The following is a 17,371-nucleotide window of genomic DNA, read 5'->3' on the forward strand; positions in this document are numbered from 1 at the left end:
AAAGATAGTTGATGCAATTTCTATCCACTTAATTTTATGGAAGTATGTTTTGTGGCCCAGCATGTGATCTGTCTTGGAGAGTGTGTACTGGAGAGGAATGTATATTCAGCTTTTGGGGGATGAAAAGTCCTATACATACCTACTAACTCCCTTGTTTCCATTTCTTTCCTCAAAGTGTTTACTTGCTAAGCTTTATTTTTTTAATTAATATTTTTTCTTTTTGGGTCACATCTGGCAATGCACAGGGATTACTTCTGGCTCTGCACTCAGAAATTGCACCTAGTGGTGCTTGGGGGCCGATATGGGATGCTGGGAATCCAACCCAGGTCGGCCGCATGTAAGGCAAATGCCCTACCCGCTGTGCTATTGCTTCAGCCCCCCAAATTAATTTTTTTAATTAAATTTCTGCTTTAGTCTAGTTGACCTATTGAGAAGTGTTGAAATATCCAAATGTTCTCATGTCATCTGTTGGTTAATTTTGAGGCTTTCCCCCATCTTCTTCTGTGTCTAGAGATTTTCTGTATCTCATCTTGGAGCTCACTGATTCTGGTCTTCGATGCTGTTACTCTGCTGCTGACGCCTTTCAGTGAGTTTTTCATTTCACCTAGAATGTTTTTCAGATCTGTTATATCTGCTTGTGTTTTTTGTTTTTATTTTCCTACCTTTTGTTCTCATATCCTCTTGTATTTTATTGGCAGTGCATTCCGTTGTTTCTTTGAGCTCCTTATGCATCCTTAATAGTTCCATTTTTTAAAAATTCTTTAATTAGTGAGTCACCATGAGGGTATAGATACAGATTTACACATATTCAAGCTTGTTTTTCCCTCATACAATGTTCGCAAACACATCTCTCCACCAGTGCCCATTCTCCACCACCAATAAACCCATTATCCCCCCAAACCCCAATCCCATCTCCCCCCACCCACCTTGCCTCTGTGGCAGGGTATTCCCTTTAGATCTCACTCTTTAATTGGGTGTTGTGGTTTGCAACAGGAGTATTGAGTGGCCATTGTGTTCAGTCTCTAGTCTACTTTCAGCACGCATCTCCCTTCCCACTCAGGATCTCCAACCACAATTTACTTGGTGTTCCCTTCTCTATCTGAGCTTCCTTTTTTTCCAGCATGTGAGACCAGCTTCCAAGCCATGGAGCCAACCTCCTGGTACTTATTTCTTTTTTCTTTTTTAATTATTATTTAAATTTATTTATTTTTTAATTAGTGAGTCACAGTGAGGGTACAACTACAGATTCACATTTTTGTGCTTGTTTTTCCCTCATGCAATGTTTGAGAGCCCATCCCTCCACCAGTGTCCATTCACCACCAATGAACCCAGTATCCCTCCCACCCACCCCCATCCCATAACTCCCTCTCCACCCCGCCCTCGACCTGACATCATGCACATTTTAAATTCCTTATCAGAGAGTTATATAGCCCATTATTACTAGTTGGGTCAACAGGGCTAGCTCCTTCTCTCGATAAGTCTGGTGAGTTTCTGCATTGCTTTACGTGACCTTTGCAGTTTGGAGTTGTTTCTTGCATGTTTTGGGTGGTTCGGAACCTACACTACATTGGAATGCCTTTATCTGTTTACAATGAGTTATGGAGATGTGAAGAAATGTGAAGAGAAGTGAAGAACGCTTCGCTCTGTGTTGGTGCTCTTTGAAGGCAGGTTACTGGTGTCACTGGTGCCTGTATAGGAGGATGACTCTCCTGAATCCAAAGCTGGCCCCCCAATGCCACACTGCCTGTCTTTTTAGTTTTGGGTGCTGTCTAATTGTTACCATTATAAACTGAAAAGAAGCTGGTGAGTTTTTCAAGTGTAATAGTTGGTTTCAGAGTAACATCTAATTGAATTTTAAAAAGTAAATTATGCATATATTAAATTCAGAGAAATAAATTATGCTATTTATCTTTGTTTTAAAGATAGAGAATTCTGTTAAGTAGCTATCACACATGTATTAGTGGTAAAGGTTTTTAGGTATGTCACTTTCATTAAGTGATAATTGTTTTAGCTATTATTTATTGATAAGAAAAATACTTTTGTGGGGCCAGGAGTACAAGTTCAAAGGGCTGGAGCATGTGCCTGGAATGGGTGAGGCTGTTGGTTTATTCCCAGTACTGCATGGTCTCTGAGCTCTGGTGGCTCTTGGACACTATCCCAGTGGACCTGGCGGCCAGCAATACCACGTTGCCAGGCCCATGCATTGAATAGTAAGGCCCACAGAATCCTGGTAAGTATTGTTAGGAGTAACTGGGACAACAAGTAACATTGAGAAACACTCGGGAGCCCCCCTCCAAAAATAAAAAATAAAATGAGTCCCTCAGTTGAGACCATACTTGTGAAATATTAACTGATCTTTATGTATCAATAACAATTTAGAGATTTTAAGAATGTAAATATTAAACAATGTCATACTTGATTTTGAACTTACTTTTACAAAAGAGTTATTAAATTTTAAATAAATAAAGGTATGACTCTGTAGACATCATTTAGGCTGCAGAGATAGTTCAGTGGGATGGGTGCTTGTTTTGCACATGGCCAACCTGGGTTTGATCCCTGGTGACCCATATGGTTCCTGCCAGAAGTGGTCACTGAGCACAGAGCAGCCCTGAGCACTGCTGGGTGTAGGCCCCCCCCCCAAAATAATAATAAGATTTTGAAAAATGTTTGTTGACTATTAATTTGCAGTAGCATTGCTCTTTGAACCAGATTTATCAAAAATATCTTATGGTTTACTCTTGTTTACTCTCATTTAGTGGAAAATAAATGATACTTTTAAAGAGATGGAAGAAAAAAAGAATGAAATTGCCAGACTCCTGGAGCAAGAAAAGGCGCTGTATGCTAGTTTCCAAACAGCCCTTGGGGAAAACAATAAATTTGCTAACTTCCTCATGAAAGTTCTGAAGAAGAGGATTAAAAGAGTGAAGAAAAGGGAAGTTGAAGGAGATGCTGGTTTGTACTTTTTTCTTACATATGATCCTATTTTTTTTTTCTGATTAGCACAAGACAGGTAATTAAGTGATGTATTTTACTCAATTTACCCTACCACATTATAGACAATGTAGAGGCACTTTGAGGGTTGAAGAAGAGAGCATATTTATAAACTATTAGTCCTCTGAATATCTTGTAATCTTAAGTTATGGGATGTGTGTGTGTGTGCATGTTTCATTTTTAATCAGTTCTAATGGGATTGTTTTTGTACTGTTGGGTTTTGAGAGTTCTTTATATAACTTGTCTACAAGACCCATATAAGATAATGTGGTTTGTAATATTTTTATTTTTTTTCATTTGCTAAACAGGTTCATTTATAGTGAAAAAGTGTTTGAATTTGTTGAAGCCACATTTGTCTATTTTCCCTTTATGGTTATTTTCTTTGAAGAACTATAATTCTAAGTATCTTAACCTGACTCTCACACCTTACACAAAAATTCACTCCAAATGGATCACAGACTTAAATATACACTGTAAAACTATAAAGGCTTTTAAAAAAAGGGAAAAAAGGGAAATATTTAGAAACTCTGATTCCATTCTGGCGAGAGAACACACTATATGGATTTCAATGCTTTTAAAGTTGACTTTTGTTATGGTCTAAAATATGCTTTATCTTGTTTCATGTTCTAAGGGTACTTACTAATAATATATTCTGTTGTTCTGGGTTTCATGTTCAGTTATTGTCCTTCAGATCCTGTTGGTTGACTGATGCTCATGTCTGCCACATTCTTGTTTGTATTTATATAGCTGGTTCCAACAAATGCTGAAGTTGTGTTGAAGTCTCCAAATGGAATCATACATGTGTCTATTCTTTTATTTCTAGCAGTTTTGCTTTGCATATTTTCACATTTTATTTTATGTGTACATATTTGGTATTGCTATATGTCCTCCTAACATACTGACATTTTTGTCACCATATAAGGTCTTTCTCAAGTAATTTCCTTTGCTCTGGTCTGATGCTAATATAAGCCATAACTTCTATGTTATGAGTAGTGTATGCATACTGGTGTCTTTTCCCTCCATTTACTTTCAACTGGGCTATTATGTTAGAAGTGAACCTTTGATAGACAGCATGGTTACATAATGTTCTTTATTCACATTTTGTCTTTTGATTGTTATACTCACACCAAATAATTTGTTATTTAGGGTTTTAGTCTTTTTTTTAAAAAAAGCCTTTATTCCCCCCACCTACATTTCTATGGGTCACTTAGACATTTTAAAGCACATTTCATTTTAATACTCTCTCATTAAATACTCTCTCATGTGTTTGAGTGTATTTTTTAATAAAAGTTCCCTGGGGTTCTCTATGAATTACTATAAACATTAATAAATAGCCACTACAGTCATCATTGTGCCAGTTTAATTCCATCATAAAATCATCATCTAGTTTTCTATTTCATTTTATAATATAATTGTCTTAATATTTCCTGTAGATATATCTGAACCAACAGACAACATTGTATTTTGCTTTGGTTTATTATTATTACTGTATCACTGTATCACTGTCATCCTGTTCATTGATTTGCCGGCACCAGTAACGTCTCCATTCGCCCCAGCCCTGAGATTTTAGCAGCCTGTCCTTACTCATCTTTCCCAAAGATTGGAGGCTCTCTAAGGGTCAGGGGAATGAGATCTGTTATTGTTGCTTTATTTGGCATATCAAACACACCATGGGGAGCTTGCCAGGCTCTTCTGTGCAGGCGGGAGACTCTCGGTAGATTGCTGGGCTCTCCGAGAGGGACAGAGAATATATATCAGAGAATATAAGCAAATATGTTAAAACCAAACACATGTGCTGCTTTAGGCACATCAGTGGGCTAGACTCTAAGAGGTTCACGGGCGAGTGCTTCTGGGAGCTTTGTTTTATATAGTCTCTGGATCTTGGCCATTGCTGGAATTACATTTGGTTTATTAATATCAAACAGAATTTAATACTGAAAAGGAAAAGAAAAGCCTATTGCTGTTGCTCAGATTTTTGTTTACCATATTATTTTTTCCTGACCGATGTTACAATATATAAAATTAATTTAAATTCTATTTACATAATTCTTTGTAAATAATTTTAGAGTAAGATATGTAGAGCAGGATATTTAAGCCACAAATGTTCTCATCTTCCCTCTAATCTGAGAATATTTGGACTGGTTAAAGAAACTATAGTACATCTACACAATGGGTATATACAGATATTAGAAAATAGGAAGTCATGAAATTCTCTTATAAGTGGATGGACATGGAGAGTATCATGGTTTGTGTTCCCAGGTTACTGACTTATTAACCTCTCCATCTGAGATATGAGAAAAATTGAAGACCCTTGGAACTCACAATTATGTTGGGTTCTGAGATGCATGGTTTTTCTTCCTTTTTTCTGTTTTTAAGTCTTACTTATGTTTCTCTTCCATATAGCACCAGGTATTTTAGCAGGAAGAATAAAGAAAAGTGAACCCACCTCACTCTCCAGAAAGCAGAATTTGGGTTTTGTGGGGCCTTTTTTGTTTGTTGTATAGGGATTTTTTGGGGGATCATACTTGGGGATGCTCATAGGTTATTTATTCCTGGCTCTGACCTCAAGAATTGCTCCTGGCAGTGCTCAGAGGACCATATGGGAGCTAGGGATCGACCTTGGGTCCAGAACATATGAGGCAAGAGCCCTACCTACTGTACTATTCTTCCAGGCTCAAAAGAATTTGTAAGAATTAAAAAAAAATTTAAATTTTGTTGATGTCATTTATGGGTAGTACAGATCACTTAAAGTGATTTTAAAATCTTGAACTAGGAAATCTTTTAGAGAGTATGAATTCTACATCTTGAATTTGATCTTATACCAAATTGGTGATCTAGGATTCATATTGGTGATCCGTGATTCAGAGGTGTCTCAGGTTAATTTATAAGAACATGTAGATGGACAGACTTGTGTGATGCCAATGTATAATCCATTGTCTATAATTCTTGGAGGAAGATGCATTTTGATATTTGAAAATTTATATATGACATATAATAGAAATTTTCTGTTGGTGTTCTAGGTTCATAAATATTGGCCTTGAGATATTTTAAAAGAAAAATATGGTAGAGTTGGTGGGAGAGATCTATGAGCCTTTATATAAAAAATGTTGGAGAGAGATGTGTTTTATCAATTATGACATTGTTAAAGAAAAATATACACAATACTTGTTGAAGAACTATAAGGTAGACTTTATTTATTTCTTTATGTTTTGGACCATACCTAATGATGCTCAAAGGTTACTTGGGGTCAAAAAAAATCTGGGTCAGCCACATGAAGGCAAGCACCTTACCTGCTCTGCTATCTCTCTGGCCCCATGGTAGACGATATTTATGGTACTGTTAGTTAAAGTGGAGTTTCACAGTAAGGAAGAGATCAGCAGAAGTCTGAATGCAATTAAGAAAAAGTGGAGTTTTAAAGGAACAGAGTAGGGATGGCAAAATACTAATGTACAGAAATTCTTTGCTAAACTGAACAGTATATGAGACAGGACAGTGGTCAGGTACTGAGTGGAGGATAGGAGGAGGTTAATGAGATATCAAGAACGGGGGATTTTTACTAGAGTGAGTTAGCAGGATTATTGCTGAAAGCAGATTGGTTAGGTCAAGGACTGATTCCAACATCAAGGAGTAATCATAAAGAGGACTTGGAGGGTCAGTCTGAAGTTTGGTCAAGGGAGAGTCATTGTCAAAGCCCTTAAAGGGCCAAAATTTGCTTCAGCATCTCTGATACAGAGATACTTCTGTAGTTAGATATGGAGGTTATAAATCGTATTTTTCAATTCAAACAAGTCTTGAAAATGTCTATTTTCAAAACACTCTGATTTGGGAATTGTAGACCTCCATGAGCAAGTGTCCATGGTGGCGGTAGGGGATGACAACATGTTCTTAATCTCCTCTGGCTCATAAATTGACATCAGTATTGCCCAACCCCCTGTAGGAATCTGAGTTTGTAGTCTCTTTGTTCCCAGCCTTTTAAAATCCCTCTAAAATATTGAAAAAAATTTCCTGTTTAATCTTTGTTATTTCCCTGGTTGACTAACTCACTAAAAATATCTTGTATTTATTTATTTATTTATTTATTTTTGGGTCACACCTGGCGATGCACAGGGGTTACTCCTGACTCTGACTCTGCACTCAGGATTACCCCAGGCAGTGCTCAGGGGACCATATGGGATGCTGGGAATCGAACCTGGGTTGGCCTCATGCAAGGCAAACCACGTACCATGTACCCACTGTGCTATTGCTCCAGCCCAAAAATATCTTGTTTTTAAAGTTTAGGATTTAGTTTAACACAGGAACTTCTCTGATTATGAACATCGTCTTTCTTTTTAGATGAAGAAGAGGAAAGTGATGAATCAAGTGAAGAAGAATCCAGCATGGAAAGTGATGAGGATGAATCTGGATCTGAAGATGAAGTTTTTGATGATTCTATCTGCCCAACAAGTATGTTGGCTAAAATGTCAGGTGTCTTTTGTGAAGTATAAACATTATTTGACAATAGCAAGAAGATCCCTCTTTGTTTTCCAACTATCTCAAAATTTAAGGAAATGATGTTAAGCTACCTGAAGACTTGCAAATGCTTTTTTAACATCTTTGGACAATTTATTTTCTGTCCCTTAGAGAAGCACTCATGAATGGCAAACAATCTGCATACAGTTTAGTTGATTCAGTCATAAAGTATGCAATTGTGCAGCAAGTTCATTTTATAAAGTAATAATAAGTTGTGATCTGGTTTTTTTTTAATTGAATCACTGACATAGTTACCAAGCTTTCATGTTTGAGTTTCGTCATACAGTGATCAAACACCCATCTCTCCACCAGTGCACATTTTCCACCACCAAAGTCCCCAGTATCTCCCTCCCCCATCCTAACCCTTCCCCTGCTTGTTTGGCAGACAATTCCCACAAGACTCTCTCTCTACTTTGATTACATTCACTATTTCGACACCAGTCCCACCATTATTATTTGTAATCTTCTGACCACCACTCAAACCTGCCGAAAAGGCAATGCTAGACAATTTATTTTGTGTTTCTTGTTATGAATAGCATATGATGTTGCATGGCTGCAAGAGTGGCCGTGTGCTCCTGTATTTCTAAAATTCTAATAATTAGAGTCTGGAGAGATCTCTGTAATGTGCTGCTCAGTTCTGAGATTCTTTTATGTGTCTCTGGATTATGACCATTAAGGAGCTTAAATAGTAGCTGGATGCAGCTGGAGGATGTCATCTCAGGGTCCCGTTGGGGCAGGAGGACAAGAGGGATGGGCTCCTCCCCCATCCCGTGAGGCCTGGCGTTTGCTGTTACTGCTCCCGCATACCTGGGCTTCTCAAAGGGTTCTGCATTATGGCGGCCACTGGGATTCCTAAGGGGCAGGCAGAGGGACAGCGCCTGCTCCCGTCTGCAGTAGCCGGGCGAAAGCCTATTGCAAAGTCCAGTGGCATCTCTGCAGTGAGCTGCTCGGTTCTGAGATTCTCTTGTATGTCTTTTGTGTGTTGTAATCTGTTTTTTAAGCCCTATTTATGCCCCCACTGTTCAGAGGCCATTCTCAGCTCAGTATATGTGAACCACTCAGGGAGCTTGCAGTGTCAGGGGTGGCACCAGGGGTCCCTACATGCAAAGCCAGAACTTCAGCCCTTAAGCCATGTCCCTGGCCTCAACTCTTATTTTTTTTTGACAAAGCTATTCATATTTTTATATTTCACATCTGTAAAATATATACATAATATATTTACATAATATTTACATAATACTTACATAATGTCTACATTTACAAAATATTTACATAAGGGCAACTTTTTACCAGTGTCCTGGAGATATTTGGCAATTTATATTCATTGCTTTTGCTGGTAAAAACCAATATGAAGCAGTTTGCCTAATATTCTCATTCCCATTAGACAAGTGGTCCAAAAAGCAATTTTTTTATCTAACCTTTTAATCCGTGCAAATTTTAATCCAATTTAAAGTGTTTAATTTCAGATAAAAGTTATATCTTGCTTTGCTTTTGCAACACATACTTATAAAATCTTTTCTTGGGGGCTGGGAGACAGTAGAGCAATTTAGGTTAAGTGTAGCATGTGCCCAACTGAGGATTGATTGACACAGCAGGATCCTGCTGAGCACCACTGGCCTAGTCCTGGAAGTCCCTGACCCTGGCTCTGCATGACCATCCTAATTGCTGTCGTAATTGCATCCCAGGACCTGGAGAGCACTGCATCCTTGGTTATTTGCATTGAACTTCCGGCCAGATTGGGCAGTAATCTCCTGTGGGGTTCTTGAATCTCCTCAGCACTGCTTAGGAGCCCCCTATCCCTCCCCCCCAAAGTAGAAGAGAGCCTAAAAGAACAATCATGCAGCTTGCTTCTGGCACAGAGACATCTCAGCCAATTTAGTGGTGGAACAAGAACTAGGACTGAGATTCTTAAATCCCTTTGTAGAATTCACTTATACTTTTACTTTATTAAGTGGTACATAAATGTGACTGGTAGTGATATAAGATGGAAATGATAGAGAAACTGTACTTGAATCCCATTCTACCATGTATCAGTCATGTAACCTCTCTGAGAGTCAGACCTCATGTGTGAAATGGGAACCTAGTTTCAACCTTAAAGGTTTAACATGAAATGAAATAATTCCTGGAATGAAATGATGTATTGAACAGACCTAGCACAAAGCCTGGCCCAGAGCAGCCATCGTGAGGCCATAAGTGCTATCTCAATTACTAATACTGATAATAACTTCCCTCGAACACCAGAACTCTTCAGTGTAGTGAAGCCTTGCTGAAAAGCATCCAAGCATCCAAAAATAAACATTGTTAATTCTGAATCTCTAAAACCCACTTTCTGAGCATTACTGCATCCCATAACACTTAATTGTTTTGTTGTTTTAATTTTTGACTGCCTTTTAAGATTGTAATCCAGCTCTTTTTGAACTGGCCCTTCAACTTCGAGAGAAAAGATTGGACATTGAGGAGGCTTTAGTTGAAGAAAAGAAAGCCTTGGATAACCTCAAAAAGGAACATGACACATTGTCCAAAAAAGTACGTGGTCTGCCTACTGATTTGTCATCTCTCTCCCAGTGCTCATTCTCTGTGCTTTGCTACTGCTACCTCATTGCAGCGACAGCAGTTAGAACATTTCCTCAGAGGGGAAACATTTCAGGTGTTACACCAGATATTTCCCTTCACACATACCCTTTGTGGGATCCATTGCTCTTTATGATGATTCAGGTTTCTCTAGTTATTGGGCTTCAAGGTGTTTTTACTACATTATTCTTTAAGTAAAACAAAAATGTAGATCACATTTTCCCACAATAAATGCATATTTACTATCAATTATACTTCTGAACAACTTTAATGATATATTTTGTATACTATGAAGCATTTAAACCTTGATTAAAGCATAGGGACTGATTCTGTACCCTAGTAGATCATTGGGTTGATCATCTGAGATTTGTTCATCACTTGTCGGAGGTCACTAACTAAACTTCTGGTATAATAGTAATTGGCATTTGTCAGATTTGCTTATTTTCCCTCTTAGATGCTTTTTCCTAGGGCACCATCATGATCTTTTTTCAGAACATTTTCTTTCTTTTTTTTCCCTTTCTTTTAAAAAAATTATTGAATCACCGTGAGATAGTTACAAGCTTTCATGTTTGGATTACAATCTCACAATGATCAAACACCCATCCCTCCACCAGTGCACATTCCCCACCACCAATATCCCCAGCATAACCCCCCTTTCCCACCCTCCCCCTGCATCCATGGCAGACAATATTCCCCATACTCTCTTTCTACTTTTGGGCATTATAGCTTGCAACACAGACACTGAGAGGTCATCATGTTTGGTCCATTATCTACTTTCGGAACACATCTCCCATCTCTCCAGCCATCATTTTCTTAGTGATCCCTTCTCTATTCCATCTGCCTTCTCTCCACTGATGAAGCAGTCTTCCAGCTATGGGGCAATCATCCTGGCCCTTGTATCTACTGTCCTTGGGTGTCAGTCTCATGTGATGTTTTTCTTTACTCCACAAATGAGTGCAGTCCTTCTATGTCTGTCTCTCTCTTTCTGACTCATTTCACTTAGCATGATAATTTCCATGTCTATCCATTTATGAGCAAATTTCATGACTTCATCTCTCCTAAAAGCTGCATAGTATTCCATTGTGTAGATGTACCAAAGTTTCTTTAACCAGTCATCTGTTCTAGGGCACTTGGGTTGTTTCCATATTTTGGCTATTGTGAACAGTACTGCAATGAATATATAGGTACAGATGTCATTTCTACTGTGCTTTTTTTGCATCCTCGGATATATTCCCAGAAGTGGTATTTTGTGATCATATGGAAGCTCAATTTCTAGTTTTTAAAGGACTGTCTGTATTGTTTTCCAGAAAGGCTGAACCAGTTGGCATTCCCACCAACAGTGAAAGAGTGTCCCCTTTTCCCCACATCCACGCCAGCACTGGTTGCTTTTGTTCCTTTGAATGTATACCAGTCTCTGTGGTGTGAGATGATATCTCATTGTTGTTTTGATTTGCATCTCCCTGATAACTAGCGAGTGGAGCATTTTTTCATGTGCCTTTTGGCCATTTATATTTCTTTTTTGAGGAAACTTCTGTTCATTTCTTCTCCCCATTTTTTTTGTTGGGGTTGGAGGTTTTTTTCTTATACAATTCTACCAGTGTCTTGTATATCCTGGATATTAATCCCTTACAGATGGGTATTGGGTAAATATTCTTTCCCATTCTGTGGGCTCTTTCTGTATTTTGGTCACTGTTTCTTTTGAAGTGCAGAAGCTTCTTAGTTTGATGTAGTCCCGTTTGTTTATGTTTGCTTCCACTTGCATGGTCAGTGCTGTTTCATCCTTAAAGATGCTTTTAGTTTTAATGTCATGGAGAGTTCAGAACAATTTTAAATAGCTTGCTTATCCTCTTACAAATTGGAAGAGATTATAAGAAATACAAATAAAATATACAAGTAGTACCAACAGAAATGAGATGCTGGGGAGATTGTACAAGGGGCAAGGTGCATACCTTGCATACTGTCAGCCCAGGTTCAATCCCTGGCACCATATATAGTCCCATGAGCCCTGAAAGGGTTCAGTCCTGAGCATAGAGACAGGAATAATCCTGGAGTACTGCCACATGAGGCCTCCAAAACACAAAGAAAAAAATAGGAAATGATTTGGAAAACTTTCAGATATTTTAGGAGATGAAAAATGTGCTTTAGAAATTCTGTTCTTGGTAGTTCCTCTCATTACTTGAAGGTGCATTTTTCCTTTCATTTATTGAGATCCTGATGAGATTATGATAAAAAAATATATGACCTATCCTGACAGTGATATTCATGCCGTGAATTGCTTTTCATGCAGAGGAAAGAGAGTTGAGGTTCTGCCTCCTGAACTTTTATTCACAAAATCTTGTAACACAGGGGATATAGAACTGATGGGGAGAGTGGTACGTAGCTCATGACTTAGCAGAACAAAAAATATTAGAGACGTTCCTGGGTGACACCCTGGGATCAGCCATTAAATCACAGTCCAGGAAGGCATTCCAGGCTTCCACTATTCCCGTGATGCCCCAGGGATCTCCTTGCCTTGTTGAATATCTTGGGTCAATATGCTCATAAAACCTTGTCACCATGTGGATTTTTCCACAGATAAAAGTTGTGGGAACTAATCTGAATGCTGCGGAAGGGGCCCTGGAGGCCTACCAGAGAGAGAAGCAGAAGCAGCTGAATGAACTGCTGGTTGTGATTCCACTCAAACTTCACCAGGTGAAGGGTCTGAAGTGGTTGCCCTACCCCATCTGAGCAGAAGAGCCAACACATGGTGGCTTCTTGTGGAGCATTCCGCCCGGAGAATGACACCCAAAACATATGCTTTTCCCTGTGGCCCATTATCGCTTTGACAACGGAATCATTTCCAACCTGTAGAGTGAGGAGCTTCTGGCTTAATAACAGACTGACCTTTCTAATTTGGTTTTGTTTGGGGGCTGTACCTGTATGCTCAGGAGTCACTCCTGTCTCAAACCACAGAATTACTCCTGGCAGTGCTTGGTGGGGACCATATGGAATACTAAGGGATCAAACCCAGGTCAGCCATGTGCAAGGCCAGCCCCCTACTCGCTATACTGTCTCTCCGGCCCCAAGAACAGACTAAGGTGCAGATTAAAATCTTGGCCCTTGCACACATGTCACTTTCAATACCAACTTTAAATAGACATGAACTAATAATGCAAGAATTATCTTTATTCCTACTCATTGATGTTTGTCAATAAAAAAGGGAAACATTTCTTGGTTTCTTTGCTCCACTTAATTATTTTTAATTTAAAATTTTGATTTAAAAATATTTAAGATACTTTATTTCATTTTTGCTCTTTGTTTTATTTTAAAAATTTTTATGAAGTAACTCATAATATTTGATTATATTTAATATCCAGACTCCATTCTCACCACCATATTTGGGATGTTCCCATCCCGATCCCCAACCCCTGTCCCAAAGCAGAACCGAAATAATTCATTTTGTATTGTTTGTTATGATCTGCTGAAAGTGATCCAAGAAAGTTTCCTTAGAGGAAAGTGTGAAGATTGTTGTATTTCACGTAGGAGACACTAAACCCTTCTATAAGAGGTTACTAACATGTAGGAAGTTGAGCCGTGTGTGCTTAGGTATATTATACTTACATTTATATATATGTATATCTATATCTGTAAAAATATATTTTCCTCTAAGATTGGTTTCCATCTATCTTAAACCCCACCAAATATGGTGCATTATTTTTGGAATATTAGTGGTGTCGTGGTAACGCAGTCCAGGAGAAAGTTTACTCATGGGTGAGGCCCGTCTGAGCATGTGGACTGCCGCCGTGAGCATGGTGGCAGTTGAGTTCTGGAGGTTTTTGGCTGCTGAGGCCGGGTCCCTTGGGGCTGGGAGGGGTCTTACACCGCCCCCCTCTAGGGTGTCCCAAGTGAAGCAGCCTGGCATGGGGTCTGGCAGCATGGCTATGGCATGTCATTTTCCACTTGATTTTAAAATATTAAAATGAGAGATACATACTAGTGGGGGGAAAAGGCCCCTCACATATCCTCCTTTGTCAGAAAAAAAAATGAGTACTGTATTTTTAAAAGTTAAACCTGAGATTATCTGAACAAAACCGCATTCTATATGATCTAGTTCACCACATATGCCTTCCCTGTACTGCTCTCTGTCTCATTATGTACAGATACAAGGCATGGTTTGTGGGAAGACTTGCTGTCTCCGTGGGACTTAGTGTAGCTGACTATCTGAGTGCAGTCTCCTGCATTTAACTTACTCAGTGATGAGAAAGAAATTCCAAGGCAATGAGCCAAAACAAGGGGCAGAGAAAGTACTTCCTGCATGCTCTCTCCTGGAATCTACATTTACTTTGAAAATTGTCTCTTATGTTTGTAGATAGAGTATTTGACATTTGGAGAAATACCTACTGATCTTTCTGGAGCTTTGGTCTTTTCTAACTCCTCCTTGAGTCGGCTACAAGAACGAATTGTACAGCTTCATGAGGAAAATATCAAGCAGAACAAACTTAACAAAGAATTCCGGGAGAGGCGCAAAATGCTTATTCGAGAAAAGAGAGAGATGGCAAAAAATATACGTCGTGAGTAGCTAATAAGACTATAGGTCATCTGCTGTAGTTATTGATAAGAGGGAAAAACTCTCAGGTTATTTTTTCTAAATTTGAAAACAGCAAATAATTATAGAATCAGAATCACTGAGAGAGGAAATAAAATCTTCACACTTGCCTAGAAACTGCCTCTCCTGATATTATTATAGGACCATAAGTGTGTTTACTTCTTCAGTATTCCTTTAACAGGCATAGAATATTCTTAATTTTTTTTATAAATACAAATAGTATTGCTGAACCTTCTTGCACAATTCTCCCTGTGCATGTCAGTGAGAAGATTGCTCCCCAGAAATGGGACCCTGGGGTAGTGGCATGGGGAATGTATGCATTTTTAGCTTCTTTGGGTATTACCAAGTTGCCTATCAAAGTGTTGGTCCCATTTTTCTCAATCCTGGAAGTGTGTATGTGTGTGTGGTTTGTGTATGTGTGTCTTAACTGTCAGGTTCCATATTCTCAACACTTAATACTATCACACTTTAGTATTTTAGCCAGTCTGGAAGAAGTTAAATTGTCTGACACTTTAGTTTTTATTTACCTTTCCTTAATTCCTATGAGGCTACACATATCCATGTACACATAACCATTATTTGCCACTCATGATTTTATCTTTTGTACCGTGCCCAATGCTTTGCCCAGCTTTTACTTGTAACTTCTATGTGCTATTGAATTTTGGGGCTTTGGCACAGTGGTAAGGTGCCTGCCTTGCACATGGCTGACTCCAGTTCAATCTGTGGGACTGGAATAACCTATGAAGAAAGCCAGGAATAACCTATGAAGAAAGCAGGGTGTGACGCACACAAGCAAAGTACTTCATATCACTTCTGTTTGGTTCTTGCTTTTCTACTTTAGTCTATATTTTTGAGATACAATTTAAATTTTAATGTTGGTGAATATTTTTTAACAATTTATGTATGCATTGTGCATATATATAATGTGTGTGTTTAAAAAAAATCTTTATTGGGGCTGTAGTAGTGCAGTGGGCAGAGTGCTTGCCTTCACATCGCCAACCCGGGTTCTATTCCCTGCATTATTTATGGTCCTCTGAGTCCTGCCAGCAGTGATTCCTGAGCACTGTTTAGGAGGATACATCCCTCCTAAAACAGGCACAACCAGTAAAAACACACTTCACAAGTACTGTATGTGTGGTATGTGAGTAGCAAAAGTTAGAGTGCCTTTATGTTTTCTGTAAATATGACTTGCTGGTGCGAAGAGAACATGTTGTAATAGTGAGGGGCAGACTCTGAAATGGAGACAGGGTGGGGCCATGGGAGAGGGGTCAGGGTTCTTACTGACAATGGCTAGGTGGAGCTGTGTAAATAATCTAACCATCATTGATTCTCATGGCAAGTATATAGCACATGTTCAAGAAGGCACCTCTCACCAAGAAAAGAATTGTATGGCGCCTCCTTAAATCACACGAAATAGCAACCATTCCAATTACGCTATTATTAATCAACCATAAAGCTTACATCTGAAATGCAAAGCTTTGAACTACAATAGAGTTATGTAAACTTGTTATACTTTTGAGTCCATCAGACTTGATTTAGGGGGATCATTTTGTTTAGAAGAAAGTTTTGTCACATAATTACTTTTGGTGGGGATTGGGTCTACACCTTATGGTACCCAGAGCTTACTCTTGGTTCTTTGCTCAGGGATCACTCTTGGTAGGGCTTGGGTAACCCTGTGGAGAGACAGGATAGAACCTGGGGTGGCCGCATGCCAGGCAAGTCCCTATCCACTGAGAGATAGTCCCTACTATCTCTCTAGCCCCCAAGGTTCTTAAATTGCTCATATCCCCATTGTTCTTCTCAGTGTTTTTTCGGTTTTGGATTGTTTTTTCTTGGGGGAGGGGTGGGTGTGGGGAAGGATTCCTGACTCTGCACTCAGGAATAACACCTGGAAGTGCTCAGGGGATAATACGGGGCACCAGAATCAAACTCAGGTTATCCAAGCCAAGCACCTTATCTGCTGTACTGTTGCTTGGGCCCATGTTCCCGGGTTCTTCTGCTAAGGTAAGATAATAAATAGAGGGGGGTATGGTGCCTCCAACAGGCCAATCTGTGTCTTCAGGGCGAGTGCATCAGCAGCCTGATGGTGCCTTCAGACTATCTGATACCCCAAAATTGCTGCTATGCCTTTGGGCAGACCCCAACAACTTGGGGCCAAGTTTACCAAGAAATTAAATGGCCAGAAGTTAGGTATGTGGGAGCCACACCCACAAACGACCTCTGGCTCAGCTATACAAGCTCATTTATTGCCTTATTTCAGAGACCCATAAATCTCGAAAGAGATCAAAAGATGCAGTTAGGGCCGGTGCGTGGTATACTGCAGGCGAGTGTGTGTGCCCTACAGGGCATATGCCAAAAGTTTACTTCTTTGGAAAAGATGGATATAAGGGCCATGATCTAGAAACACACAAAAGAGTCTCCAAACTGAGCAGCTCACTGCAGAGATGCCTCCAGACTTTTTTTTTCCAGGATTTAATTTTTTAAAAATTTTTATTTATTTATTTTTACTGAATCACTCTGAGATAGTTACAAGCTTTCATGTTTGGGTTACAATCAAACAATGATCAAACATCCATCACTCACCAGTGCACATTACCCACCACCAATATCCCCATATATCCCCCTTTTCCCACCTTCCCCTTAGTTGATACAAGGACCAGGAGGATTGCCCCATAGCTGGAAGCCTGCTTCATGAGCGGAGGGGAGAAGGCAGAT

The 17,371-nt window shown here is 39.2% G+C and overlaps 1 protein-coding gene across 1 annotated transcript in view; it reads left to right on the forward strand.

The window, feature by feature from the left end:
• CFAP44 (cilia and flagella associated protein 44) overlaps nucleotides 1-17,371 on the forward strand; it is a 121,790-nt gene that overhangs the window by 95,243 nt on the left and 9,176 nt on the right. The window contains exons 30-34 of the mRNA XM_055124508.1: nucleotides 2,757-2,952; nucleotides 7,324-7,434; nucleotides 9,896-10,026; nucleotides 12,646-12,762; nucleotides 14,420-14,621. Coding sequence (XP_054980483.1) covers nucleotides 2,757-2,952; nucleotides 7,324-7,434; nucleotides 9,896-10,026; nucleotides 12,646-12,762; nucleotides 14,420-14,621 — 757 coding nt within the window. The remainder of the gene's footprint in view (nucleotides 1-2,756; nucleotides 2,953-7,323; nucleotides 7,435-9,895; nucleotides 10,027-12,645; nucleotides 12,763-14,419; nucleotides 14,622-17,371) is intronic.

This window comes from Sorex araneus, chromosome 2 (assembly GCF_027595985.1).
Source record: "Sorex araneus isolate mSorAra2 chromosome 2, mSorAra2.pri, whole genome shotgun sequence".
Lineage (NCBI taxonomy): Eukaryota > Metazoa > Chordata > Mammalia > Eulipotyphla > Soricidae > Sorex > Sorex araneus.